Source organism: Perognathus longimembris, chromosome 6 (genome assembly GCF_023159225.1).
Source record: "Perognathus longimembris pacificus isolate PPM17 chromosome 6, ASM2315922v1, whole genome shotgun sequence".
Lineage (NCBI taxonomy): Eukaryota > Metazoa > Chordata > Mammalia > Rodentia > Heteromyidae > Perognathus > Perognathus longimembris.
Genome location: NC_063166.1, coordinates 34,295,138 through 34,322,598, shown reverse-complemented (window position 1 = coordinate 34,322,598; position 27,461 = coordinate 34,295,138). Strand labels below are relative to the sequence as shown.

Here is a 27,461-nt window from a genome sequence, read left to right as displayed (position 1 = left end):
TGGTAGGAAGCGGGGGTTCCACCTAGCCACGCCGCGGGTTCACGGAGGGCTGGTCGGTCCCACACCCTCATTGAACGCTGAGTAGGCCACGGGGCTCTCCCGCAGTGAAGCGAGTGTGACTGCTGCCGTCGGGGCGGGGACTTCGGAGGTGGGCTGAGGAGCCTGTCAGATCCCTTGGCTAACTTCTGGCCCGCCTATACGTGCCTCAGTGGGAACGGCTGCCCTTCTCTGGGTCGTCGAGGTCAAAGTCCTACCCTCTCCCACGCAGCGAGTGCCCACGTCTAGGCAGGCCGGTGGGCGGTGCCAAGGTTGGGCCGACCCTGGCGTGCAGAACTCAGGGAAGCAGATGCCCCGCCCACTTCGATCTAGCCACGCCCACTGATCGCCACGGACACGCCCACTCTGGCTCCGGCTCCTCCCCTTCCTGCCGGCTCTCTCCCGGCCTCCCACCACTGGCGCCCAGGCCCGGAACGGAGCCCGTGCTCCCCTCGGGCGCCCCGCCCCGCCGCCTCCCGCTCCTCCCGCTCCTCCTGCGAGGGCGGCCCGAAAACCCGGAGCGCGGGAGCGCGGCTCCATCGGGCCGGGCGGTCGCACTGGGCATGCTCAGTAGCCGGGGCAGGTTTTTTTTGGTCGCAAGTAGGAAGCTTTTTGCACCTCACCGGAGAGGGGAGCCGCGGATCCCTTGACGCCGCCAGTGCCGCTGCCGCGCCCGCCCCAGCCCGCCGGGCGCGATGAGCCCGTGCCCGAGCCTCAGTCGGCCCGCCGGGGAGTGAGCGCGGGGCACCCAGGGCGCGTTGCGCAGCTGCTCCTGCGCACAACCTCGCCGCCGCCGGCGGCCCGCACTGGCCGGGGAGTGCGAGAGGCTCGTCCGTGCACCGCGCCCGGCGCCGGGAGCGGAGCAGGAAGCGCAGGCCACGCAGGGACCCAACTGAAACAAAGTGTCGGCCGCCGGGCGCCGCGCCCCGACCCCGCTGCGCCTGCCCGCCCGCAACTCCGCCGCCCACCATGGCTTCTGAGGAGCTGTACGAGGTACCTCCCCTCCCCCCAGCCCCGGCTGCCCCCCTCGGGTCTCTGCCCACCCAACCTCCCCGCCCGGCCCGCCCGACGGCCCCGATCCGCCGCCCGCCGCGGCCCCTCCCCCGCCGCGGCCGCAGTTTGCTGGACGGGAAATGTGTGAGGGGAGCCCGGCCACGCTGCTTCGAGGGACGGGCGGGCGGGGGCCGCTGGAGTTGTGGTTCGGGGAAGTAGCCCGGACACGAGTGACTTGCTCGGACTGAGCACCGAGTGGTGTTGGCGGGGGCAGAGAGGAGCGCAGCCCCGGCTCGCGCCCGGCGGAGTCTGTGGGCGGTGCGGGGGGGGGGGGTGTTGTTTTCTTTTCCATTTAATAAAGCACTGGAGTCGATTCTGCTGCTTAAGGGGTTCGGGAAGAGGAGGGCCGGAGGGTCAGTGCAACTGTCTTGACTGCAGCTTAGCCAAAGGGATGCAAAATATCCCACCGAAAAGGCTAAACGTTGACCACATGCTTTAATTAGGTTAGTATTGTGGCCAGAGCCAGGAAATTTAAATTTAACGCCGATACACCGTCGCCGCAGCGTTGGAAGCAAGCAAGGGTACAATCAAGGCAAGGAAAGTTAGGGACAATGGGTCTGCCAACTTCAGCTTCCACTTTGAGAGTTATTAACTTGAATCTTTGGACATATTTTGTATGTCTGGATATAACTTTTTGACTGTTTCAAAGTTGACTTTCTGGGAGTACAGAAAGAGTATAAGGCTTTCTGTTTTTTTGCAGAAATGATTCTCTGACTTCACATATTTATGAATATATCTTTTTAAAGAGACTTGAACGGTTTTGGATATACTCCAGATTCGTTTTTATGATGTGTTTGGGGATCTAGGCGTTCAGGGACTTAAGTAAGCATCTCCAGCAAGTAGAGCCTATTGGTTGGCCCCAAGTGATCTTTCACAGTGTCTTCTGTGTGTGTATTATTGCTGTTGGCTTCAAGTGGAACGTTGTTGACAACAATGACAGTCTTCTGGTAACTTTTATTGTTGCTTTCAAAAAATACAAGTGTCTCAGAAAGTTTTCAGGAAGCTACTTTTGATAGTTGCGTGGACAGTGTGCCTTAGTTGGCACTGAAAATCGTCTGTTGGTTGCAGCCATTATATATACATACTTTATATGTACAATATACATACAGCCATTGTACATACATTAAGATACTCTCGTTTGGGCATTTGGGTATGTAAAAGGGAGGGGGAAAAATCTTGTTCCCAAGAAGCTTTCCTTCCAAGAAAAAAAGTGTCTATGTGGGGAAGGCCCAGAAAATAGAGGATTGGTCTTCCTGGTAAAGTTAGGCATCTGGAAAGTACAGAACACCAGACAAAGGGCAGTTGAGGGTAAGGGACTGGGTCGGTTTCTTTTTCGTTAAATCACTTTTGAGTAGTTTAGTCTTGATCTTGCATTTGTTTTTGTGATTATACATAATCTGCCTCACTTAATGTTTGGACAAGAGTAGCACCTTATACATAAGTTGTATCCTATGCATAAAAATAAGCCTAGAGATAACGTATCACTAATGGATTGAGTTGAATTTTAAGTTTTTTTTTCTGTTTAATCTCTATCTTTTAAGTTTTCTACTCACTATTTTCCTGGAAGAAATCATATATAAGTACCTTTTTTGTCTTCTTTGTAGTAGCTTGAGCTATATACTTAATAAATTTGTGTGTAGAGAGAGCATAAAGGTATAAGAATGGTTCATGCCCTCAAGGAACATCTGTTAGGGAGAAATAAATACATTGAAAGAAATGATGTACCCACCTTTACTCTTGAGCTTTGAATCTGAGTTTTACTTTAGATTTGGGGGGCAAAAAGGAAGCAAAGAAATGTCATTGAGATGAATGTGTATAGTATACAATGAGTGGCCAGTGTCTTTCAGGCTGTTTTTTTTTTTAAATTTCTGTAATTATAGGCAACATTTTGACTATGTTACAATTAAAAGTTGACATTTGAGCCAGGCTTAATGTAGTTATGTTCAGTAGCGATGTAATAGCAGCACTTGAGAGGTTGAGGAAGATTGGGAAATCAAGGCCACCCTGGCCTAACATAGTGAGACCCTGTCTCAAAAAGCAACAACAAACAAAAAAGAAAATTCACATTAGTTTTGTTTTGTTAGTTATGGGGCTTGAATTTAGTGCCTGTCCTCTGTCCCTGAGCTCTTTTGTTCAGTGTTAGTTCTGTACCCACTTTGAGCCACAGTTCTACTTCTAGTTTTCTGGTGGTTAATTGGAGATAAAAGTTTCATGGACTTACCTGCCTGGGCTGGCTTTGAAGTGAAATTCTCACATCTCAGCCTCTTTGAGTAGCTAGGTTTACAGGCATGTACCACTGGGTGCCTAGCTTCACATTTGAAAGTTTTGCATAGCAGTTGAGGCCCTAAATTTAGAATCAAACAACTAGTTATTGAATTCCAGCTATCACCTTGGGTAAATTAGCATTGAAAGCTCAGTTTCTCATCTGTGAAATTGGGATCAATGCTTCTCTCTTAGAGCTGTGAAGTTTAACTGAGAAATACATAAAGCATGCCCCTACAATTCCCCAAACAAGCACTTAGTAAGTGATAATTATTGCATTGTAACTGATGTAAAATGCCTCTTGGAGGTCTATTTTGTTTCTGGAGAGTTGAACTGTTTTGATTAAGGCAGTCTTATGTGTGTAATGATAGGCAGCTGTAAGTGAACACTATAGTCTGATGGGCTGGAGAGAACACTTAAGTGGCCAGATCAAGGGACATTAGTTGCCACATTTTCTTCAGTTTCCCATAAGTTAAAGGGTTTCAGGCTTAGTTTCATATTTAGCCTGAGGCTCCATGAATCTAGAGATTTCTTAAACAAGAGGGAATGCAAAGTCCTGCTTCTTTAAGTAAATGTCATGGTGGGATAACAGGGCTATAGTACCTTCATGAACTTGAATGAATTTCCTAACTGCTAAACTTCAAAAGGAAATAAATATCTCCAGCACTTAGCATGGAGCTTGGTATATGGAGACAGGTCCTTAGTAAATGTGTAAGTACACATGGAACCTATACTTTGTGAATAAAAGTAAAAGAACAGGTCTTGGAAAAGGTGGGTGGAACATCAGTCTTATAAAATAGGAAGAATTTTCATTAGTTGAAGGATGGAATAGATTTACTCTAGCAGCTAGGATAAGGGGAAACCAGTTTTTTGACTGATCATACAGATAAGTGTATAGCTTTCTCAAAAAGATCAAATATCCTTTATTTAAAAATTAAAAAATACATTTATACTTAAAAGTTGACAAAGTTGTATTCTGGACAATGTAATGTTTTGAAGTATATATACCATGGAAAACTGGTTAAATCTTGGTGACTATATTGCCTTACATAGTTATTTATGTGGTGAGAACACATAATTGTGGTCACCATTGTCTCTTGAATTTATTCCTCCTTTGCACAACATCTCCCCAGTGTATCCCCCCCATCACTTAGCTCCTAGTAACTACTACTGGACTTGTGAGAGGTCAGCTTTTTAGATGTCATGTAGCAAGGTCATGCAATATTTGCCATTCTGTGCCTGGCTCATTTCACTTGATAAAATAATCTCCAGTTTCATCTGTATTATCTATCACAAATGATAGTATTTCTTCTTTGTAATGGCTGAAAATACTCTGTTTATACATACCACATTTCCTCTCTACATCCTTTGATGGACTTCAAGGCTGGTCCCATATCTTGGCTATTGTGAAGATTCTCACAATAAACAAGTAGTGCAGATAACTTCTCAACATACTGATTTAGTTTCCTTTGGATTTATAGGCTCGGTAGTGAGATTGACGGATGACATGGTAGTTGTGTCATAATTTTTTGAGGAACTTCCATGCAGTTTTATTTATTGGTGTAAATTGAACCTTCCTTGCATTCTGGATGCATCTCTTCTGGCCCTGGTAGATGATCCTCTGTAATGTGCTGCTGTTGAATTGAGTTTTTGCTAGTTAGTTTGTAACTGTTAGTTTGCATCTATGTTTGCTAGGTATATTTACTTGTGGTTTCCCTGTTGTAGTTTCTTCTCTTTCTCCTCCTCCTGCTCCTCTTCTTCCTCTTCCTCTTCTTCCTCTTCCTCTTCTTCCTCTTCCTCTTCTTCCTCCTCCTCCTCCTCCTCCTCCTCCTCCTCCTCCTCCTCCTCCTCCTCCTCCTCCTCCTCCTCCTCCTCCTCCTCCTCCTCCTCCTCTTCCTCTTCCTCCTCTTTCTCCTTGTTGATTATGGGGCTTGAACTATTGAAGGTTGAGCCTGAGCACTCTCCCAGAGCTCTTCAGCTCAAGGCTAGTGCTCTACCACTTGAGCCACAGCGCCACTTCCAGTTTTCTTGCAGTTAATTGGAGATAAGAGTCCCATAGACTTTCCTACTTGGGCTGGCTTTGAACTGTGATCCTTAGATCTCAGCCTCCTGAGTAGCTAGGATTACAGACCTGAGCCACTGGCACGTGGCCTTTTTTTATTATTATTTTTTCTTGTACTGGGAATTAAACTCAGAGCCTTGTGCTTGCTAGCCACACCGCAGCCTTGTTTTGACTGGTTAGTTTTGAGATAGGATCTTACTTCTAGATGTATACCTGGATAATGATCCACCTACTTAGGCATTCTGTCATTGCTGGAACACAGGATGAAAGGTACACTCTACTGTGTTCAGGTTCCAGAACCCTGTTAAGATGGAGTCCCACAGATTTTTCTGCCAGGGCTGGGCTGCTCTTGAACCAGATCTGATCCTCCCAATTTTTGCTGTAGGATGACAGGCTTAAAGACATGACCTAAGCCCTTTTTGCTTTTAGTTAATTTTTGGGTATGGTCTTGCAGGCCCACCGGGTCTGAGGGCCTTGTATTTCATGAGTGCACCACCACTTCTAATTTTATTGGTTGAGAGAGTGGCTTTCAATTTTTTTTTTTTGCCCTGAATGACTCTGAATTGCAAACTGTGATACTTCTGATCTCCACATCATAAGTAGGTACGTAATATTATAGACTTAAGCTATCATGCCTGGCTCAGCTTTTTATTGTTGCTGTTGTTTTGATTGGTTTTGGTAATACTTGGGCTTTCAACTTGGTTTGCAGGCATTCTTACTTGAGCATCTCCTCAGTCCTTTTTTTCTGTGGTTATTTTGGAGACAGACTCTTGGTTTTTGCCTGGGTGAGCCTGAATCACAATCCTGTTTCTGCATCCTGCTGTCACTGGGATGACAAGACCCTTACCACGGAGTCTCTCAGACTCTTTTGACCTGTCTGGCCTTGAACTATATGATCTTTCTAATCTCTGCCTTCCATTTATTTAGCTAGGATTACAGATGTAAGCCACCAGTGCCTGGGGTCTGTAGTCCTTGGGTTTTTCAGGCATGGTCTTGCAATGTAACTCAGGCTTATCTTGAATTTATGATCTTTCTAATTCAGCACCTAAATTACTGTGATTATGGGTATGGGCCATCACAGCTGGCTTGAGACTTGTTTTATAGCTCATTCTATCACTAGCCCATCATGAAGAATATTCTATGTGTAGTTGAGAAGTATATGTATTCTGCTGTTGTTGAATGGAATGTTCTATGCATGTCTTTTAGGTCCATTTGATCTAGAGGATAGTTCAACTCACTGTTTGTTGATTCACTGCTAGGATGATGTGACCATTGCTAAAAGTAGGGGTATTAAAGTCTCTTACTAATACTGTATAGCAGTCGATCTGACCTTTTGGGCTTATTAATAATACTTGTTGTTTTAGATATATGTAGGTGTTCTGTTCCTGGATACATTCATATTCTTACAGGTGTTTTTTTTGTTGTTGTTTTTTAGAACAGACCCCTTAAAAACTGTATTGTTCTTTGTCTCTACAGTTCTTTTTTTTTTTTTTTTTGCCAGTCGTGGGCCTTGGACTCAGGGCCTGAGCACTGTCCCTGGCTTCTTCCCGCTCAAGGCTAGCACTCTGCCACTTGAGCCACAGCGCCGCTTCTGGCCGTTTTCTGTATATGTGGTGCTGGGGAATCGAACCTAGGGCCTCGTGTATCCGAGGCAGGCACTCTTGCCGCTAGGCTATATCCCCAGCCCCGTCTCTACAGTTCTTGGCTAAAGTTTACTTTACCTGGTGGAGGTATAGCTACTACTCATACTCTCTTTTGGTTTCCAGTTGCAGGGAATATTCTTGTTCATACTATATATGTCCTCACAAGTAATGTTGGGTTTCTTGTGTGTAGCATATACAGGTGCTTATCTATGATAATTTGACTTAAGGGTTTTTTATTTTATGATGATGCAAAAAATACTTGCACTCAGTAGAAACTGTTCTTTAGTTTTGAGTCTTTGCTAGACTAGTGTTCTGTGGTCTGATCCTCTTTTGGTGCTGGGCGGTGGCAGTGGCACACAGTTCTAGGCATCCACAGAATCCTGAGGGGAAACAATCTACAAATACAGTTGCTGAGGTGTTGAGCTCTGTTATTTGGTGAGTTGGAAATGTTAAATCCATTTTGATTTAGGATGGTCTTAAAATTGGTTTATCCTAAGTTGAAGAGTAACTGTACTTGAATTGTTTTATTAAGTCTTTTGATTGAAGAATATAATCTACTTATTCAAGATAATTATTGATAGGTACATTCTAATAGTTGTTTTAAAGTTATTTTGTATGTTCTTTCACCTAATTATCATTGTGGGTGTTTTTTTTTTTATTATAGTAGATCCTTAGCATCATGGTTGTATGGCTCTGTTAGAAATGGCTCAAGATGTTGGGGTATCACATAAGAATAAGGATACAAACTCTAGAACTTTGCAAGGCAGTTTGCTTCTGCAGAAAGGTGTGCCTTTAGCCAAAAATCTGGCAAGCAAGCACACTGCAGGCAAGCTGCTCCCTTCTTTCCCTAATCCAGCAGGCTCTTGCCCTCTGCTCAGATTGGCTGGGCTCAGGTTCACAATCTGCAAAAGGATATGACTTAATTAAGAGGAAGTAACTAAAATTTAAGGAGCCTGTAACAGGATATCTTAATTACAGTTCAGCAGGAAAAGGCTATAACTAAAAAGTAATTAACAAAGGCCAAAAGAAAGCCACCTGGCCAAAGCAGAAACTTCTCAGAAAAACCATTCTCACAGATTGATAGAAGGGAAGCAATCTACTTTGATAGAAAAGAAGCCTTTCTCACTGCTCCAAGGTACCGCCATTGAGGAAAACCTATGAATTTTCAGCTGTCACTGCTGTACTTCTGATTGATTCACTTGTTCCCATAATGCCATCCAACTTCCACTAAATAAATCAACAAATCTAGAATTTTTACTTCACGTCAACTAAGCACATTCACATTTACCTTGTGCTTTGGGAGGCAAATTTTTAAAAATACAGGACAGGGGAAACACATTTTAAACCCATTTGACGATAATGGGACTGACTGAGAGCTTGTCTGCATCCACTGAGTTCAGTAATGCATGCACTGAGAATTGTAAGTTTTTGTTTTTGAAGTTTCTCTTAAATTAATTAACTTGATTGCACTTGGTCAAAACCATGTGTATGTAATAAATCTGCACTAAGGCAGGCTTATGCAAATGTGTTTTGATTCCTTATTTTTGTGTATTTCAAGGTTTTGCTTTGTGATTACCTAGAGTCTTGTGAAAAGCATTTTGAAGTTAAAGCATGTAGTTAATATACTATTTTCAGCTATTGACAATGGGATTCTGATCACAAAACATAATTATGCATTTAAACTCTTGTACCTCACATATCTTGAATTTTTAAATGACACAATTGGTGTCATTTCATATTTTGCATCTCTTACTAGGCATCATTTCAGTCACATTGTTTATGTAAAGATCCCCTGCTCTGGGGCATTCAGTTGCAGGTCCTCAGCTTTGTTGAGCAGAAGCATGAGCCACTCGTTTACCTCTTTAAGATGATTCTGTTATGATCTGTTGAAGAACCAAAATTTACCTTAGAATTGAGAGCATGTAGAGGTGGTAGAGTGGAGTAATTCAATTAGAGGCCTTCTTTCCATTCTAACTACAGTTCTGGGTGCCTCCCCTTTTCTGCTTAATGGCTATGTGACTTATTGAGTGACTGTCTCTCTTGAACTTACTACTGGATAACTGAAGAATTGTAAAACTTATAAGATACTAGCATATGACAGTAATTTGTAGTTGTAATTTATAGTTTGTGCTCAGTTGTTGAGTGATTGTTCCTCCCTTAAAGAGAGAAAAGTTGGCAGCTCTCACACTTTGAAACCAGCCCTGTTTTCTTTCATTATGAATTGGGATTTCAGAATATCCAGTAAATGGGTTATATCACCAGGGAGATCAAGAGAACCTTAATATATCTAGTGGTCAAGTAACCACTTGGTGATTATGACCAATATAAGAAGAAAAAAGTTATTTTGAAGCAGTTCAGTCAAATGTGTATGTGTCCATTGAAAATATATAGACTGTTTTAATGTTTTTTAATCTTGTGAATTTCTGAGAACATGTTCCCTTGCCTAAAGAGTTATTCATGTGCTATATCTTAGAGTAGATTTTGTTCAGCTCCTATATATGTCACAAAGTCTAGTTCTTTTGTTGAAATATCTAAGAATCATTGACTTTCCCCTCATGCTCTTCAGTGATTTTTAACTGTGGGGTGTATTTTCTTGGAATGTAGGTAACATGTCGTTTGTAGTGTTCTGATTCATAGCTTTGAATGTCTGTGATGGACAAAGGCCACACCCCCATCTCAAAATGATTCTTTTTTTTTTTGTAAGTCAGAGTGGCTTTTTAAGTAATTTTATTATTATTATAAAGGTGATGTACAAATGGGTTGCCAGTTCTTAAGTCAGGTAATGAGTATCTTTTTTTAATGGGCAGTGTCACCCCTTCCATTTCAGTTTTTCCCACCCACAAATTCTATAGTTCATTTTCAACATAATGTCTACAGAGTACCACTGCTGCATTTGTTCACCCTTTATCACTCCATTTCTGGAGTTCATTTCAATAAATGTTATTTTGTATGATCAGAGAGAAGTAGTAGTTTCGAATTAATAGCTTATGCCCATCAGTGAAAGAATATCATCTCAGGTTCTGTTTAAAGTACATATTCTTAGACCCAATTCATGAGACTGTTATTTTCAGTATTTGGATTGAGACAAGAATCTGTGTCTAGTAAACTTTTTTTTGTAATGCTGGCACATTTAGGAACTTAAAGATTACCCTTTTTTTTTTCTTTTAAGGGTATTACTCTGTAGGTGGAAGTGGGAGATGTGGGGATTTGCCTACCAGAGGAGGAGGTAACAGTGGAGGAGGTCACAGTGGATCAGATTTCCCTTTGCAGGTTCTTGACCATTGTTGGTAACTGAGTCATTCCAGAAATGGAATATTAAGAACCATAAGAAACTTAGCTAAAGCTTATTAAGATTTCTTTTTCTATCTTCATTGTGTAGCATATTTGTCTACCTGATTTTAAGTGCTTTAAAGCTAGCAATGGTTTTCTAGTTATTTACTGCCGTTCAAAATACTGCAGTAGTTACGTAATTGTTGGATTGCATTAGTAGTAGAAAAGGCACTTACAGGAATGATTCCATTCCTGACCCTTCAAAGTTCTCTTTTTCCAAAAATACTTTATGTTGTCTTTTACACTTTCCTTCTCATCTTCTCTCACGTGGCTTCTACTCTAGGATGGAGAGAACTTCAAACTTTACAGTATTCCATACAACCTAATTCTCTTCAGCTTTTAAAAATAGTTGAAGTTGTGGGGCCTATGTTCTCCAGGGAGTTTGGGAAATAGCTTTCCATTTGTATGGACATTCATACAAGTAGACGAGCATTTTTGGGGAAGAGGATCAGCATTTTTCATCTGATTGATAGAGAGATCTGGGACTCTAAGCAAATACCAGGCTGCTGTTGAGACCCCTGAAGGAGACTTAACTTTCTCTGTTCTTCAGTGCTTGCGCATTATTTTTGTCAAACTCATTTCTACTGCAGATAGTCTATAATAAAACCATATTAAAATGTCAGTTGAGTGTGAGAGTCTGCTGATTTCCAGTCTTAGGGTGATGGTTCTTCAATTAAGCATATGTAGAAAAGTAAAGTTTATCAGGATTTAAATTGTTTTGGACAATACAGGGACTTTAGTGGCTATTATTACTTTTTTCCTCCCCTTTTTGTGTTGTTCTTGGGCTTGAACTGAGAACTGTCCCTGACTCAAGGCCAGTGTGCTACCATATGAGCCACAGTTCCACTTCTGGCTTTTTTGTGGGAGTATTTTATTGGAGATAAGAATCTCACTGACTATGCTGCCCGGGCTGCCTTTAACCGATTCTCAGATCTCAGCCTCCTTCCTGAGTTATTAGGATTATAGGCATGACCCACTATCACCTGGCAAGACTTTAGAATTCTTTACCCTTGATACATCCCTCTTAGCATGCTGTTATTGTCCAGTGTTTGATGACATGACAAAATAGAACATTATAATTTCATAACTTTTTTTCTTTTCTTTTTGATATATTCTTTAGCCTTTCCTTTAATGGAAAAAGTCTCCAGGTTTCACCCTTTTGAGTAGTAGAATTAATTATATTTCACAGGAAACCATTTAATCAGTTATTTTCTTTTACAATTGGTTTTCTTTCAGTATTTGCAGATACTAAGATCCTGTCTTCTGGAAAGCCTGTGGTTATAGTAGGTTTGGTTACTTTATAGGAGATGTATCTTCTGTCTCTGGAGATTTGTATCTTTAACAATGGTGTTCTGTAGTTTTGCTCTATTGTGTTTTGTGTGACTTTGTTTTTATGAATAAACTCAGCATATATTTATTTTGTGGTTTTCTGCTTGTTCAGGGCTAAAAAGCTCTTGATCATTCTGTCTTCAAATACTGCTTTTATTTATGTTCCTTTTTCTTTCTTTTTTTCTGGTTGTTCTTGAGATAGGGTGTTGCTGTATAGGCCAGGCTTCCCTCCTTAATGGTGAGATTATAGGCCCTGTGACTGAACTTCCTTTCTGGAATTCTAAGTAGGTATGGTTTGCATCTTCCCATTCTGACTTCTGTATCTCTTCTCATTTTCATCTCCTTAGCTTTTAAATTTCAAAATTTATTAATTAATTTATAAAATTTATTTAATTTTAAAATTCCTTTTTTGTGCATCCATGTAAGTCATCATTGGCCTTTTTCCTCTTGTTTTCTTTCTCTGTCTCTTCTGTCCTCTCCACCCCTCTTTCTTTTGGTGCCAGTACCAGAGTTTGAACTCAGGGTATCTCACTCTTTTTTTTTTTTTTTGGCCAGTCCTGGGCCTTGGACTCAGGGCCTGAGCACTGTCCCTGGCTTCCTTTTGCTCAAGGCTAGCACTCTGCCACTTGAGCCACAGCGCCACTTCTGGCCGTTTTCTGTATATGTGGTGTTGGGGAATCGAACCCAGGGCCTCATGTATATGAGGCAAGCTCTCTTGCCACTAGGCCATACCCCCAGCCCCATATCTCACTCTTGCTTAGCTTTTTTCTACTCACTAGTGTTCTACCACTCAGGCTACTCCTCCAGTTTTATTTTCTTGTGTAAGTTGCATCATAGATATTTCCTTGACTCTGGCTTCTAGCAAATGAGCTATCTTTAATCTACTTAATTCACCCATTGAGTTTTAAATTACAACAGTTAGTATTTTTTATTTCTATTTTCATCTCGCTACCCACCAAATCTACTCACTTTTCAATATTAGTTTTTGATGTTTTTCTACTTTCATAACTTATTCATCATGGTTGTATTGCATGGAGTTATGGAGGTACTTGGGTTTCTCTTTAGGGAGCCAAATGAAATACGTATTATATTGTATTGAAGATCTAGTTATTTGTGGTGGGAAAGCCCTTGACAGCCTCCTTTGCTGTTGTTTAGTCTTTATTTATTTTCCATTGGTTTGTTGCCAGAATCTGAACATGCTACATTGATTTGGATTTGTGATATTATGAATAGGATCGAGGATTTGAGCTAATATTGAGATTTACCTAGTGATACTGAAACTGCATATGAAAGCATAAACTAGATTTCATGGAGCCTGATCATGAAAACAGATATAGTAGCTATATACCAGTTGCTTCAGAAGCAAAAACGTTTGGCTTGTTTTGATATAGAAACATAGATATGTACATATACATAGATACAAACATACAACTTTCTGAGATTGGCCTGAGGTTGGCCTGTTCAGTTGGTCTGGGTTTGTCTTTCCTTGTCTACCTCTACATCCATTCTCTACACCTGTCAATTGCCATTTCTTCAGCAGGTTTGGAAGGGCCCCAGTTTACTAGCCTGTGTCTGTCCTCATTCAAAAAGAACCCATCAGAAAGACTGGGACTTAGGCCCAGTGGTAAATGACTTGCCTAGCATGACTGAGTCCCTGGGTTTTCTCCCCTGTCTAGTAGAAAAGCAAAGACAAAAATCCAAAGGACCCTTCCAGAGTTAACGAGTAAAAAAATCTTCCCATTTAGATTTACCTTTTGCTTTATACTATAATTTTCACATGCTTACACATCATTTCCTTATGATGTGATAGTTATACACTTCTGGAGTGGTTTTGTGCTTTTGGTGTATCTTAATCTGAGGACATGAATGTGGTGCATAGTCAATAATTGTTGAGATTTTTCCTAAAGTAAAAATATTAATGACTAGAGTTAAGTTATATAGAACTCATGTGTACATTATATATGCGAATTGTGTGTTTAGGATCTGGCTACATGGAGGCAAATTGAAACTCTAAATTTGAGGGAGGAAATTTTTTTCCTAGAAAGAATTTGGGGTGTTAATTTTGAAGTGGATTTTGTATTTCAAAAACATGAATGTATTTTTATGCTTCTATTGGTGAAAAGTGTGTATGGGGAAAAGATGTCAGCTAACACATGAAGGTGTTGAAGAAGGTGGAGAAATCAGCTTGAATGTGTTTAGGAAGTACCTATACCTGTGTCTGATTTCCATTTTTAATAGTTTCTTTTGTGTGTGGTTTTCTAGAGGATGACACTTTCCTGCCATTTGTCAGATAAAACAGCAATTTTGATTGCAGGTCATGAATATTCTTTGGTTAAAATGGGCCATTTTCACCGTTTTAACATTTCAGGGCATCACTTAGTTGCACACAGAAGCATTTCTTAATTTAGCATGTAACTAATCTGGTAAAACAAGCTATTGAGCTCATAAGAGAACTAGGATAAAAAAAATTCTTAGTTTAGAAAAGGAATGTCATTTTCCATGCACATAGGTCAGCTCTGAGACTGTTTATCTTTATTTTAGGACATTGTAAGCTTGGGCTTACCTGGCTTTCTTAGCATTGTAAGGGTATTTGATAGAGAACAGGCATCTGCCCAAGGATGATGAACCCGTGTTAATAAGTTGGTTCATGAAATTAGCCACAAGTGATGTTTGGTTAACATTTACCATGAATGCTTTTCACTTTTGGCATGGACTGTTCATGGTGTGAGTTTTATAGTTCCACCCAAGTTATCTTAATTGCATCACGAGAAGATGGAGGTGGGAGTTGTGGATTACACTGCTGCCTCTACAAGCCTGCTTGTGTTTGTGTCCTAATATTTGTGTGTGCTAATAATGCACTGTATAGACTTTTTGGGGGAGAGTTTGACAGTACAGTACGAAGTCTTTTTCCCATATCCGTTGTCGGTTTGGTGTTCCAGGATGATGAGCCATGAGTTAGTGTCTTTCTGGAATCTGTGATCTACTTTGCATGCATGCTGGGCTTCAGAAGCATAACTTATCTTTCAGAAGAATGCTAAGTAAAGGAAGTATCAGCTGATTTGGTGACATGAAAATGAGAAGACTTAGGACTTTAAAAATCTTGTTTCAGTAATTGTTTTCTTTCTTTTCTTTTTTTCTTGTGGGTTTTTTTTTTTTTTTGCCAGTCCTGGGGCTTGAACTCAGGGCCTGAGCACTGTCCCTGGCTTCTTTTTGCTCAAGGCTAGCACTCTACCACGAGCCACAGCACCACTTCTGGCTTTTTTTTATATATGTGGTGCTGAGGAATCGACCCCGGGGCTTCATGTATACGAGGCGAGCACTTTACCACTAGGCTATATTCCCAGCCCTCGGTAATTGTTTTCTTAATAAAGTTTGAAGATATACTAGTTTTCTGCCTAAAGTCATCTTATTGCTGGATGTTCAGAGATACACTGGATGTTTATCTCAGCTCAGCCTGCTGCTTCCTTGTAAGAGTAATGGTGCTGCCATTTGGAGTCAGCCATGTGATCTGCTTAATAGTCCCTGTTGGAATGAGGTGTGTCTACTTCAAATATCTCCCTGTATTTGAAGCTACAACAGATTTCCCTTTTAAGTAACCCTTCTCCCAAAAGGTCTATGTTTTGAAAGCTTGATCCCCAACATTTGACATTATTGGAAGGTGGTAGAACTTTGAGGAAGAGTGGCCTTATGGAAGGAAATTAGGTTATTAGGAAAATGCCTTTGAAGAAGTTGGGGGGGGGGGGCTCAAGACCCCTCTCTTTCTCTGTGCTTCCTGGCTGCCATTAGGTGAGCAGTTTTAATCCATCATGTGCTCCTTCTGTGATATGCTAGCTTGCCCTATGCCCAAAAAACAAGAGCTGTGCACTGAAACCTGAAAGCTTTTCCTTCTTGTAAGTTACTTCAGGTATTTTGTTACAGTGATGGAGAAGTTGATGAACATGAAAGTGTCCATCCTTCATATCTGTCCCTTCTGAGTAGGTTTGTTGTTGTTTCACATATCCAGCTTTGGTACTTTGGTTTTCATGCCCCTGTCAGTTCTGGCTCTTGACACTGACTCTGCCTTTCTTTGCTAATTACCTTGTAGAACCTGGGCCTGCAAAACAGGAGAATGACTTTTATCACCTAGCTGTTTTTTGTTTACTTTGTGTTTTTGTTTTGTTTCTTAAATCTGTAGTCTACAGGGAAATTTTCTCCTTTTGTTAGACCTTAGCATGTGGGCTAAGTATTACCAGTACTCCAGCATGAACTATCCTAGACCTCTGTCTGCTTCCCTCTGGTATGCTTTTTTAAATTCACAGCAAGAGTAAGTGGTTATCTCCCTTTCTAAGGTTGGAAAGGGATGTGTATATTTGAAGAGTGTTCAAGTATAATACGATCTGTTTTGCTTTGCAGCTTACAGTAGCCTCCTCTTACCCCCAGAAGCATGTTCTGAGATCCCTAGTGGGTGAGAGAAACTGGATAATATCCAAATCGTCTCTGTACTGTGCCTTTTCCTATTTGTACTGCTATAATTTGGCTGTGTACGGTACCCAAAGATCCATATCTTGAAGGCTTATAAACTAGTTTGGTGATATTTTATTTGGAGGAGCCTTTTATTTGATTAGGGGCGGGGCCTAGTGGGAGGTCTTCAGATCACTGGGGGCATGTCCTTCAAGGGATAGTGAAATCCTGGTTTCTTCTTCCTCTTTTTGTCTTTTCTGTTACATGCCCTGCTATGATGGTGCCACTCTAGTCCTAAAGCAAGGGAGCTAGTCAGTCATGTTCTGAAACTTGTAAAACTTCAAATCACAGTAACCTTTTTCTCTGTGTAAGCTGATTACTCAGTTATATTACTATAGGAATGGAATGCTTACTAACACATGTGAACTGACATATAAATTAGGCGTAATAAGAGATTAAACAATACTAAAGAAGAAAAATTAATAATATTCTGCAAGTTCTGTGAATATGCTCTCTCAAAATATCATTGTAGTTTAACCTTTTCACTTGAAGCAGTAACACCAAATAGCTTTGTTTGGCAAATCTTCACTACCAGCATTACTATTATTGAACTTTGGGGCTTATAAACTAATTTGGTGACATTTTATTTGGAGGAGCCTTTTATTGGGTTAGGGGTGGGACCTAGTGGGAGGTTGAAGCACTAAGTTACCATGACAACAAGATGCCTAATGGACAGGTAGCTAATACATCATGGGTACATAGCACAAAGTGATGATTTATGTCTTGGGCAGGATGACATGAAGGTTTCATTACACCATTCATAGTGGTACCTAATTAAAAATCTGGGAATTATTTATTTCTAGGACTTTTCATTTGTATTTTTAGATGAGAATTGACTTGGTACCCAAAACCACAAAAAATAAAACTTTAAAATGGAGGCTAGATGGAGACTTCTTTCCCCCTCCCATTCTCCACTCAGATGTGGGGAGTTAATATCTAAGTGTGACCCAAGTTCACCTGTGTTTGTTTGGAATTTGTATACCTAACAGCTCCTTTCCTACCCCACCCATTTTGATATAGCTATTGCAACCTGCTGTGTGCCTTAATCTGCCACAACTAGGAGCAAGGTAGTAATGGAGTTTAGACCATGGAACTGAGGTTTGGGGCACCAGGGAGCCTACTGTAGCCCTCTGCCAGCTTCAGATCCCAAGGTTCATTCACCAAGGTTTTTAATGGTTTCCTATAGGGAAGTATGTGCAGAAAGTAAGGTATAAACTTCTACATGTGACAATATTTTGTGTACAAGTAGTAGGTGACTTCCTTGTCTTGGGAACTAGAGCTAAATATACAGTAAACAGTTTACAATTTGCATAAACCTTAGTCTACCCTAGGCTTCCATGCTGCATTGGGGGAGTTAGCCCCTACCCTGGATAGAAATGGTCCCTTAAGCCTGGACTGATTGACCTTTCCTGGAAACTGTCAGTGTTCTGAGAGTATGATAGGAGAAGGCATTCCAAACTCCCAGTCCTTTGGGGTCTCACAGCTTGGATTTTTGGGCTTTCACTTATAGCTAATTGTATATCTGTTCTGAAAGAAGGATGCTCTTTCTTCCATTGAACTTGCCAGACTTGAGTCTTTCTTCATGGTGTATAGGGAGCTTCCTTAGGAGAGTGGAGGGCTGCTTTGCCTTGCCTGGAAGTACTGCATCAACCAGGTGCTCTCACATTAGTATTTCCAGGAATAAAGATCCCAGGGACAGGTTTACTCTCAGATTCCACAGCTTTGGCAATCTTCTGCAGATCTCTCCCAAGCTAAGGGATGGCAGCTTGTAGTGGTTCAAACCTAAGCCCTTGCTACTACCAGAGGACCAGGGCCATTGTGTGGCAGAAGCCATGCTACTGAAATAATGGTTGTAGTGTCAACTCTTAACTAAGAATTGTCCCCAAAGTTTTCAGAATTCCTTCATGTAGCTTTCCTATGAAATTCAACCAAGAGGGTAGTTGGTGATGGCCTCCAGGCCCTGTGTAAGAAAAATCTCTTCTGGTTCTGAGCCCAGAAGGCTGTGGAAATGCAAAGAAAAGACATGTGCTGAATTGCTTACTGGCCTTTGAGAGACATGTTAAGGTTAACGGTAAAGGAACTCTACAGTTTATAGCAAGGCATCTTTGGCTTTTTTGAGCTTTGGTTAGGAGTAGTGAAAAGGAGTGGAATGGAGTATATCATCTCTCCCTCTTCCTACCCACACTCCATTAGGTATCTTGAACTTCTGTATTCCATCATGCCATATGAAGTGACCCATTAAAAAAAATCTAATTTCCTGAAAATCAGGTGAACAATAAAACCTTTCAGTCTTTCTGAAACCAGCTAACTTTCAGACTTAACTAAGCTGTTCTTCTCTTGTGCATGCCCCACTTTCTGATAGGTTATCAGCACTTTACTGCAACATGGGTTTCTCCTTCCTGATGTACACCATGAGCTCAGGAAGCACTAAGAAGTCAGGTTGTGGCTTATGATTTGCAGACATCCATAATATAAACGTTTAATAAAGATTTAGAGGACTGATTTTTTTTCTAGCTGTTTGGGATACACATTGGGAAGGAGCAACTTTTTTCAGTATGAGCATCCTCTGTCAAAAGATTTCTCAAAGATGTTAAAGAAATGTTACAGATTCGTTGTTTTTTTTTTTTTTTTTTTTTTTTTGGCCAGTCCTGGGCCTTGGACTCAGGGCCTGAGCACTGTCCCTGGCTTCTTCCCGCTCAAGGCTAGCACTCCCGCCACTTGAGCCACAGCGCTGCTTCTGGCCGTTTTCTGTATATGTGGTGCTGGGGAATCGAACCTAGGGCCTCGTGTATCCGAGGCAGGCACTCTTGCCACTAGGCTATATCCCCAGCCCTCGTTGTTGTTTTAAAGATAGAGTGGCTCATGTTGCCCAGGCTGGCTTCCAGCTCCTAGGTTCTAGCAATCCTCCCTTCTCAGCCTCCCAAATATCTGGGCCACAGGCAGCTTCTACTGAAATAAAAATGTAAAAACAACTTAAATTTCTCCAAAATCTTTTAAATGAATTTTTAATGAGCTGTTTATGGTAATGTGACCTGATAACTGTATTAGTGATCTTTGGCTTGCCATGTAAGAGTTTGTGTGAAAGGTGTTCCCTCTAATTGAGTTTGGTGTTTTAGAGATGTTATTATTCTCTGATGCCACCACAACGTAAGACAACTCTTTTTTCTTGGAACAAGGACTAGAGACATAAATTGACAGTGATGGTAGTTCCATTATGAAAGACAAACAGCATCCTAATCATTACCCTAATCTGCCTTCCCTTAACATGGTCACCATACTTGGGATCATTAAACAGAACACTGCAAATATTACTGAAGTAATGTCATTTTCTAATGTCATTTGTGGAAGCACAATAAGCTTTGACTAATATTTGTCACTTCAAAGACAGCCAATAGATTTATTGAATACAGCATTATGGAGCTCTTCTATGTAGACAAAAATGAGTGACTGATAGGGTAGAGAGTTAATGGGCTTTATACAGTGAAGCAAATTTACATAGAGAATGAATGAATGTATCTTGTGTAGCAGTTTTTGACTTTGTTCAAAAATTTCAAATTAAACAGGTGTCTGTAAGGACACACAAAATATTGATCCAAAAAGATAAAAGGAGCTGTGTGCTAGTAGCTCACACCTGTAGTCCTACTAGTTTCTTAGAAAGCTGAGATCTGAGGGTTGTAGTTCAAAGCCAGCCCAGGTAAGAAAGTGGAGCTGTGGCTTAAGTGGTTGAATGCTAGCATTAAGCACAAAAGCTCAGTACAGTGCCCAGACTTGGAGTTCAAGCCCTAGGACTGGCTCTCTCCCACCCCTCATCCCCCTTAAAAATCCATCAGGTAAAAGATCAGAGACTAGAGTTGTCCATATAGTTTAGCTGAAATTGTTTTTGTAAGATGAAGAGCCAGCAAGAGCTTACTTTGGAGAAGTTTCCACAAAGATAACTACAAACCATGATTTGACATGTATTAAGAGTTTTGTTCTTTTTTTTTTTTTTTTTTTTTTTAAGAAACAACAGCTATTTAGAGAGTATGGGAGAAGACATGTTCAATAAAAGCATTTAAGTAATCATGTACAGCAACAGTTATTAATGTTAGAATCAAGAAAACACCATTGTCAAATAAGCATGTAATTTTTTTTTTTTATCACCAAGAGCATTATTCATTGTGTAAATTGTTCCATAGGTCACATAGGTTAGTTTATGGGGACCAAGAGTTTTTTTTTTGGCCAATCCTGGGCCTTGGACTCAGGGCCTGAGCACTGCCCCTGGCTTCTTCTTGCTCAAGGCTAGCACTCTGCCACTTGAGCCACAGCGCCACTTCTGGCCGTTTTCTGTATATGTGGTGCTGTGGAATCGAACCCAGGGCCTCATGTATACAAGGCAAGCACTCTTGCCAGTAGGCCATATCCCCAGCCTGACCAGGAGTTTTTGAGGGTCAGTTTAGCAGAGGAACAAACCCAGGATCTGGTAATGGATTTCCTAATTGTGACACTTCATTGAATGCATGAAAAAACAGTTTTGACGTAGAACATCCTCAGTTTCCTTCAGTAGACTTTTAGTTTTGGATTGCTTTAGTTTATTCCAGAATCCATATAAAAGTGAAGATTTGGCACCATGGAGGAGATTCAAAAGACCAAAGCATAGCCCTAAAGAGAAAATTTGAGAATATTTTGTGCTCTATACAGGTTCTTAGGAATACATCTTGGCCCTGTTAGGTCACTATGTGAACCCAACTGCATTCTGGTAGGCAGCCCCTTAGAATTCTAGCAGAATGAAGAACTCATCCCCTTAGTTATAATTTGCATGTGAATGTCCTGTCTATGAGTTTTGAGGAAGGAAAAAGCACACTAAAACCTCTCATGTGCTACTGCTTCCCTGCCCAGACTAAATACCACATATTGTAAAGTACCGTCATCATCATCCCACATTGCTCCATACTATGGAGGGAAAATGGATGCCTACAGATAACAATTCATAAAAGTAAAATCATACATACTGTGTAAAAGAAGTAAACTGAAAGGATTGTAGAATTTGATATAATCATTAATCACATTTCTTCTTATATTTTTGTTGGATTTCTTTGTAATGGATTCTCAGTTTTCTTAATCTATTGAAAGTATCTTCTGATATATGTCTTCCTCCCTTTAAGGATCTCAGGACTTTGCCCTTGCAAAGCGAATACTCTTTTACTTTTGAGTCACACCCTCCACCTTTCACCTTTCAGGCTTTTGTTATTTTTCTGCCTTTTTTGGGGGGCTGGCTTAGACCACAATCCTCCTTCAAAGTTAGAATACTGGAATCACTACTCCTGGTTTTCTATTGGTTGTTATGGGTGTCTCATGAACTTTTTGCTCTGTTTGGCTTCAAACCACACTCTTCCCAGTCTCAGCCTTTTAGCTGGGATTATAGGCATGAATCACCATGTTCAGCTTTATTAAAATTCTTTAAGTTACAGCTACATGTTTTCAAATTAGTGAAAACGTTCATTTTAATGTATCAGGTGTGTTTCCTTGATTACTCAAGATGCATTGTACTAAAAAATGACATTGAACTGAAACCCCTTTCAACAACTAAAGATAGTTTTAAAAAATTTAAGAAAAAATAGGGGCTGGGGATTTAGCTCAGTGGAAGAGTGTCTGCTTGGCAAGCGCGAGGCCCCGAGTTCGGTCCTCAGCTCTGGAAAAAAAAAAAAAACTATAAAAAATTAAGGGGCTGGGGATATAGCCTAGTGGCAAGAGTGCCTGCCTCGGATATACGAGGCCCTAGGTTCGATTCCCCAGCACCACATATGCAGAAAATGGCCAGAAGCGGCACTGTGGCTCAAGTGGCAGAGTGCTAGCCTTGAGCGGGGAAGAAGCCAGGGACAGTGCTCAGGCCCTGAGTCCAAGGCCCAGGACTGGCCAAAAAAAAAAAAAAAAAAAAAAAAATTAAAATAATTTTCTTCTCCCAGTGACTGCTATATTTTCATCTAAAATTTCTACCTTTTACAGTATGAGTTTGTGTGTGTGTGCGCGCACATGTGTGCACATACACTCACACATATGTACAAGTGCTGACCCGGCATTTTCCTTGACCTTTCTGATCAAGGCTAGTGCTCTACCACTTGAGAGCTACAGCTCCAGTTGGGCTTTTTGTTGGTTAATTGGAGATAGGAGTCCAACAGATTTTCCTCATGTCTCAGTCTCTAGAGTAGTTAGGACTACAGGCATGAGTTAGCTACAGTATGAATTTTGGTCAGCCAATATTTATTTTTATTGGCATATGGCAATATGCATATTGGCATATGCATAGTGAATGGCTTTATCATGACCTTTTCATGCATGCACATGATGTACTTTTATCATCTTTATTCTCTATAACCACTTTCCTCCACTTTCCTTTTTACCTCTCTAGTAGTCCTCCTTTTACTTTCATGACCTTGATGGTTTTTGTTTCTCCCTAGCTTCTACAAATAAGAGAAAACATGCAATACTTTTTTTTTTTTCTTTGTTGCCAGTCCTGGGCCTTGGACTCAGGGCCTGAGCACTGTCCCTGGCTTCTTTTTGCTCAAGGCTAGCACTTTGCCATCTGAGCCACAGCGCCACTTCTGGCCATTTCCTATATATGTGGTGCTGGGGAATCAAACCCAGGGCTTCATGTATAGGAGGCAAGCACTCTTGTCACTAGGCCATATTCCCAGCCCAACATGCAATACTTGTTTATTTCACTTAACAGCATAGAACACAAAACTCCACTACATATTTCTTTACCTATTCATCAGTTGATACAGATTATATAATTTGACTACTATAAAACCAGCATTGGTTTGTTTTGCCAATACGAACGTTTGAACTCAGAGCCTTGGGCTCTTCAGCTTTCTTTCAACTGGAGCCACAACTCCAGCTCAGCATTTTACTGGTTTATTGGAGATGGAGTCTTAATGTATTTTTTTGCCCCGACTAGCCTCCAACCTTGATCCTCCAGCACTCAGCCTCCTGGGTACTAGGACTGCTAACAACTGGCATTTTTTAATGTGTAATATAAAGCACAAAGGGTCTTGTTTATTTTATAAATGTAGATCACGTCACATTTATTAAAAGTTTATATCCCCTCCACATTCCACCTTTGTCACAGAAATTTTCATTGATGCATGGCTCATGTCTTCGGTTCAGTTGATGTTTGTCCTTTCCTGAGTCATACCACAGTCAATTACTGTGGCTTTACCCTTGGAAATTTGCCCTGCCACATACCTGCACCTTGCTCTTAGCCACACATTTGTTGGTGGTGTGCTTTAGTGTTTGCATGCTGTAGCCATCTGGTTATGGGAAACCATGTTGGATCAGTAGATAGTTTATCTGGTCTAATTGAGACCACATGGGAAACAGCAGTACCATAACCTACTTCCAGGGGCTTTATTCTTATTAGGATGGGGAACATAATGAAATTGTATTTTGAAAGGTTCTAGATTCTTATGGATTTATATGTAGTCCATGATATCTTTTTTTTTTTTTTTTGGCCAGTCCTGGGCCTTGGACTCAGGGCCCGAGCACCGTCCCTGGCTTCTTCCCGCTCAAGGCTAGCACTCTGCCACTTGAGCCACAGCGCCGCTTCTGGCCGTTTTCTGTATATGTGGTGCTGGGGAATCGAACCTAGGGTCTCGTGTATCCGAGGCAGGCACTCTTGCCACTAGGCTATATCCCCAGCCCCCCATGATATCTTATATGAGTAGATACAGTTGTTTTTCTTTTTAAACTCTTACCTTTCATTTCTTTTGTATTGGCTGATGACATATGGTGTTCAATGTTTAGTAAGTATAACAGCTAGCATTCTTGTTTTATTTAGAGGATGGTCCTGTAAATTCTTACTGTTAAGTAAAAGCAATAATAGCTAGATGCCCATTATTTTTAATTGAGTTAAACAACCTCCTCCTTCTCCTTCTCCTCCTCCTCCTCCTCCTCCTCCTCCTCCTCCTCCTCCTCCTCCTCCTCCTCCTCCCCCTCTCCCTCTCCATCCCCCTCCCTGCCTGGGGCTTGAATTTAGGGCCTGAGCACTGTCCCTGGCTTCTTTTTTGCTCAATGTTAGCACTCTACCACTTGAGCCACAGTGCCCACTTCTGGCTTTTTCTCTCTATGTGGTGATGAGAAATCGAACCCAGGGCTTTGTGTATGCTAGGTGAGCACTCTACCAATAGGCCACATTCCCAGCCCCTAGATGCTCATTATTTTTAATCTAGTGAAATTTCTACTTCTACTGAGTGTAAGGTCCCCCTGGGACCTTACCCCCCCACCCCACCCTGAGTTACCTAGGTAACTGGCACACCTGGAGGCAGTTACCTCCTCCTTCTCTGAGGTCAGATCTAATCCACCTAGCCTTATCTCCCAACTTTTCCTGTATAATCTGGCTCAACATAGTCCCAACTCTCTTTCCTTTTCTCTCTTAATCTCTCTTGTTCTTTTTCTCGTTTTCCCTTCTTCCTGCCCCTCTATCTCCCCATGCCTTCATCTTGTATGGGCTGCCAGTTTGCTTTCCCCACAATAAACTTTCTGCCTGAACCATGTGGTGGGTTTCCTTTCTGGCAAGCCTTACACTGAGTAGTTTTAATCATGGTTATTATATTGAATGCATTTTTTGCATTTCCTGGAGATATCTTTTTTTTTTTTTTGGTGTTTTTTTTTTTTTTTTTTGGCCAATCCTAGGCCGTGAACTCAGAGCCTGAGCACTGTCCCTGGCTTCTTTTTTGCTCAAGGCTAGCACTCTGCCACTTGAGCAACAGCGCCACTTCTGGCCATTTTCTGTATATGTGGTGCTGAGGAATCGAACCCAGGGCCTCATGTATAGGAGGCAAGCACTCTTGCCACTAGACCATATTCCCAGCCCCTGGAGATATCTTTTTATCCCCCCTCTTAATTTTTTTTTTTTTTTGCCGGTCCTGACTTACTGTCCCTGGCTTCTTGTATAAGGCTAACACTCTACCACTTGAGCTACAGTACCACTTATGGCTTTTCTGTTTATGTGGTGCTGAGGACAAGCACTATACCACTAAGCCATATCCCCAGCTCCCCACCCCCTTAATGTCAGTCCTGTGGCTTGGACTCAGGGCCTGAGCACTGTCCCTGGCTTCTTTTTGCTCAAGGCTAGCACTCTGCCGCTTGAGCCACAGCACTACTTCTGACTTTTTTCTATATATGTGGTGCTGAGAAATCAAACCCAGGGCTTCATGTATACGAGGCAAGCACTCTACCACTAGGCCATATCCCCAGCCCCATCACCTTATACTTTTAAAGAGTCAGTTTTGCATTCGTTATTTTTTGTTCTGCATTTCCTTTTGCATTTTTTAGGTAATTTGTTTCCTTTATTTATTGAGGTGAACACAGCTCATAATTGTTTTCTAATAAAGGCTATAAAATTATCTACTACACAATGAGGCACCAGTGGCTCATGCCTATAATCCTAGCTATTCAAGAGGCTGAAATCTGAGAACCATGGTTCCATCCAAGTTAGCCCAGGCTGGTAAGTTCACAAGACTCATCTCCAATGAATCACCCAAAAGCATAAATGGAGCTGTGGCTCAAGTGGTAGAGCACTTGCCTTGAGCAAAAAAGCTCAGGGACAGCACCCAGGTCCTGAATTGCAGCCCTAGGACTGGAACAAAAGAGAAAACAAAAGAAATTATCTACTACAGCTTTAATTATACTCTGTAAACTTGATTAATAATTTCAGTCTTAAATATCTTTAGATCTTTCTGTTTGTTAAAACTAAAATACATTTACTTATTTGTTAAATTTGTATAAACATTTGTTTTCAGAGTAAAGTAGTATAAAAATTGACAACCACAGGATGTTTGTTTTGGGGAGCTGTGTGTGTGTGTGTGTGTGTGTGTGTGTTTGAGATTTTTGCTTTACAACTGCATGCAACACCCAGAAAAATTTTATTGTGGTACTTTTCTGAATTTAATGTTTATAATAAGTACTGGTATATTTAAATTTCATTGGCTATAAGTCAATAACATTGTAAATTGGTAAGTTTATTCCCAGCTAAAAATCAGTAATAGCGAGATAGTGAGAATAGCTTCAGACATACTCCTGTCTTTTCCAGGAGCCCTGTGAATGCCTGTTGGTTTCTGTTTCTTACCCTCAACAGTTCAGCCTTCTGTAGTTCTGTAACTGAAAGTGTGGACTTGAAATGCATTTGATCTGAGTATGAATGATCTGAGGATGTTTGGTCCTTCAGGAATTGTGTGTAGGATCCCAGGACATGGAGCTACAAATTCCTCCCCTTGTTTGGTTGTTAGAGTTACATTGGTCTCATTAAAGTAGTTAGACGAAGCTTTCTCTCCTCTTGCTTATTGAAATTGATTTTGTTATTTTTGATTCTTCTTAAATGTTCACTTGAACATTTACGAAGCCATCTGGGACTAAGATTTTCTTTGTGGTAAGTTTTTAGACTTACAGTGGAAATAAGCTGTGTGGACTTTTGATACCTTCTTGAGTAAGTTTTGATGTGTGTGAAGAATTGTAATTAGGTAAAGTTGAATTCATTAGAAGATAATTATTTTTACTCTTTTATTACTTACCTTTCAGTTTTGTGTTTTTTAGTTTAAAGTAGTTTAAGTCATCATTTGAATACTTTTTTTGGCCAGTCCTGGGGCTTGAACTCAAGAGCCTGAGCACTGTCCCACTTCTGGCTTTTTCTGTATATGTGGTGCTGAGGAATTGAACCCAGGGCTTCATGTATGCAGTTTACTACCAGGCCATATTCCCAGCCCTAGTTGAAGACTTTTCTTATGTAGACACTTAATTCTTATCTGTCACCATCAAAGCTTGACATTAGTTTATCTTGAAAAGTTCTGTTTGCTTTATAATTACTTTTTTTTCTTTTTAGATAATCTTGTGATATTGCTTTGACTGGTCCTGGCTTCAAGTGATTCTCCCACTTGAGCCTCCTAAGTATCTGAGACTATGGGTTCCTACCACCACACCCAGGTTTTATTTTAATACAGTTTTAAATATTTTCTAATTTCTCTTGTATTTTCTTTAATGTGTACATGGTTTATAGAATTGGATTAATTTTCAAGTATGTGAGGTCTCCCCCTAGATATTTTGGTTGATTTTTAATTCTTTTGCAATCAAGGAACATTTTCTGTAAGATTTAAACTTTTGGAGTCTGCTTAGACCTGATTTATAACCTAATGTATGATCTGTCTTGATGACTGTTCTTCAGTTATTGAAAGTGTGCTTACTAAATATTAGCTAAAGTGTAAGGGTGAGAGATATTT

The 27,461-nt window shown here is 40.9% G+C and overlaps 1 protein-coding gene across 1 annotated transcript in view; it reads left to right on the top strand.

Moving 5' to 3' along the window:
• The first annotated feature begins 551 nt into the window (after positions 1-551).
• Cdyl (chromodomain Y like) overlaps positions 552-27,461 on the top strand; it is a 141,092-nt gene continuing 114,182 nt past the window's right edge. Inside the window, exon 1 of the mRNA XM_048348530.1 lies at positions 552-1,029. Within this exon, the coding sequence (XP_048204487.1) occupies positions 1,006-1,029 (24 nt within the window). The 5' untranslated portion in view covers positions 552-1,005. The remainder of the gene's footprint in view (positions 1,030-27,461) is intronic.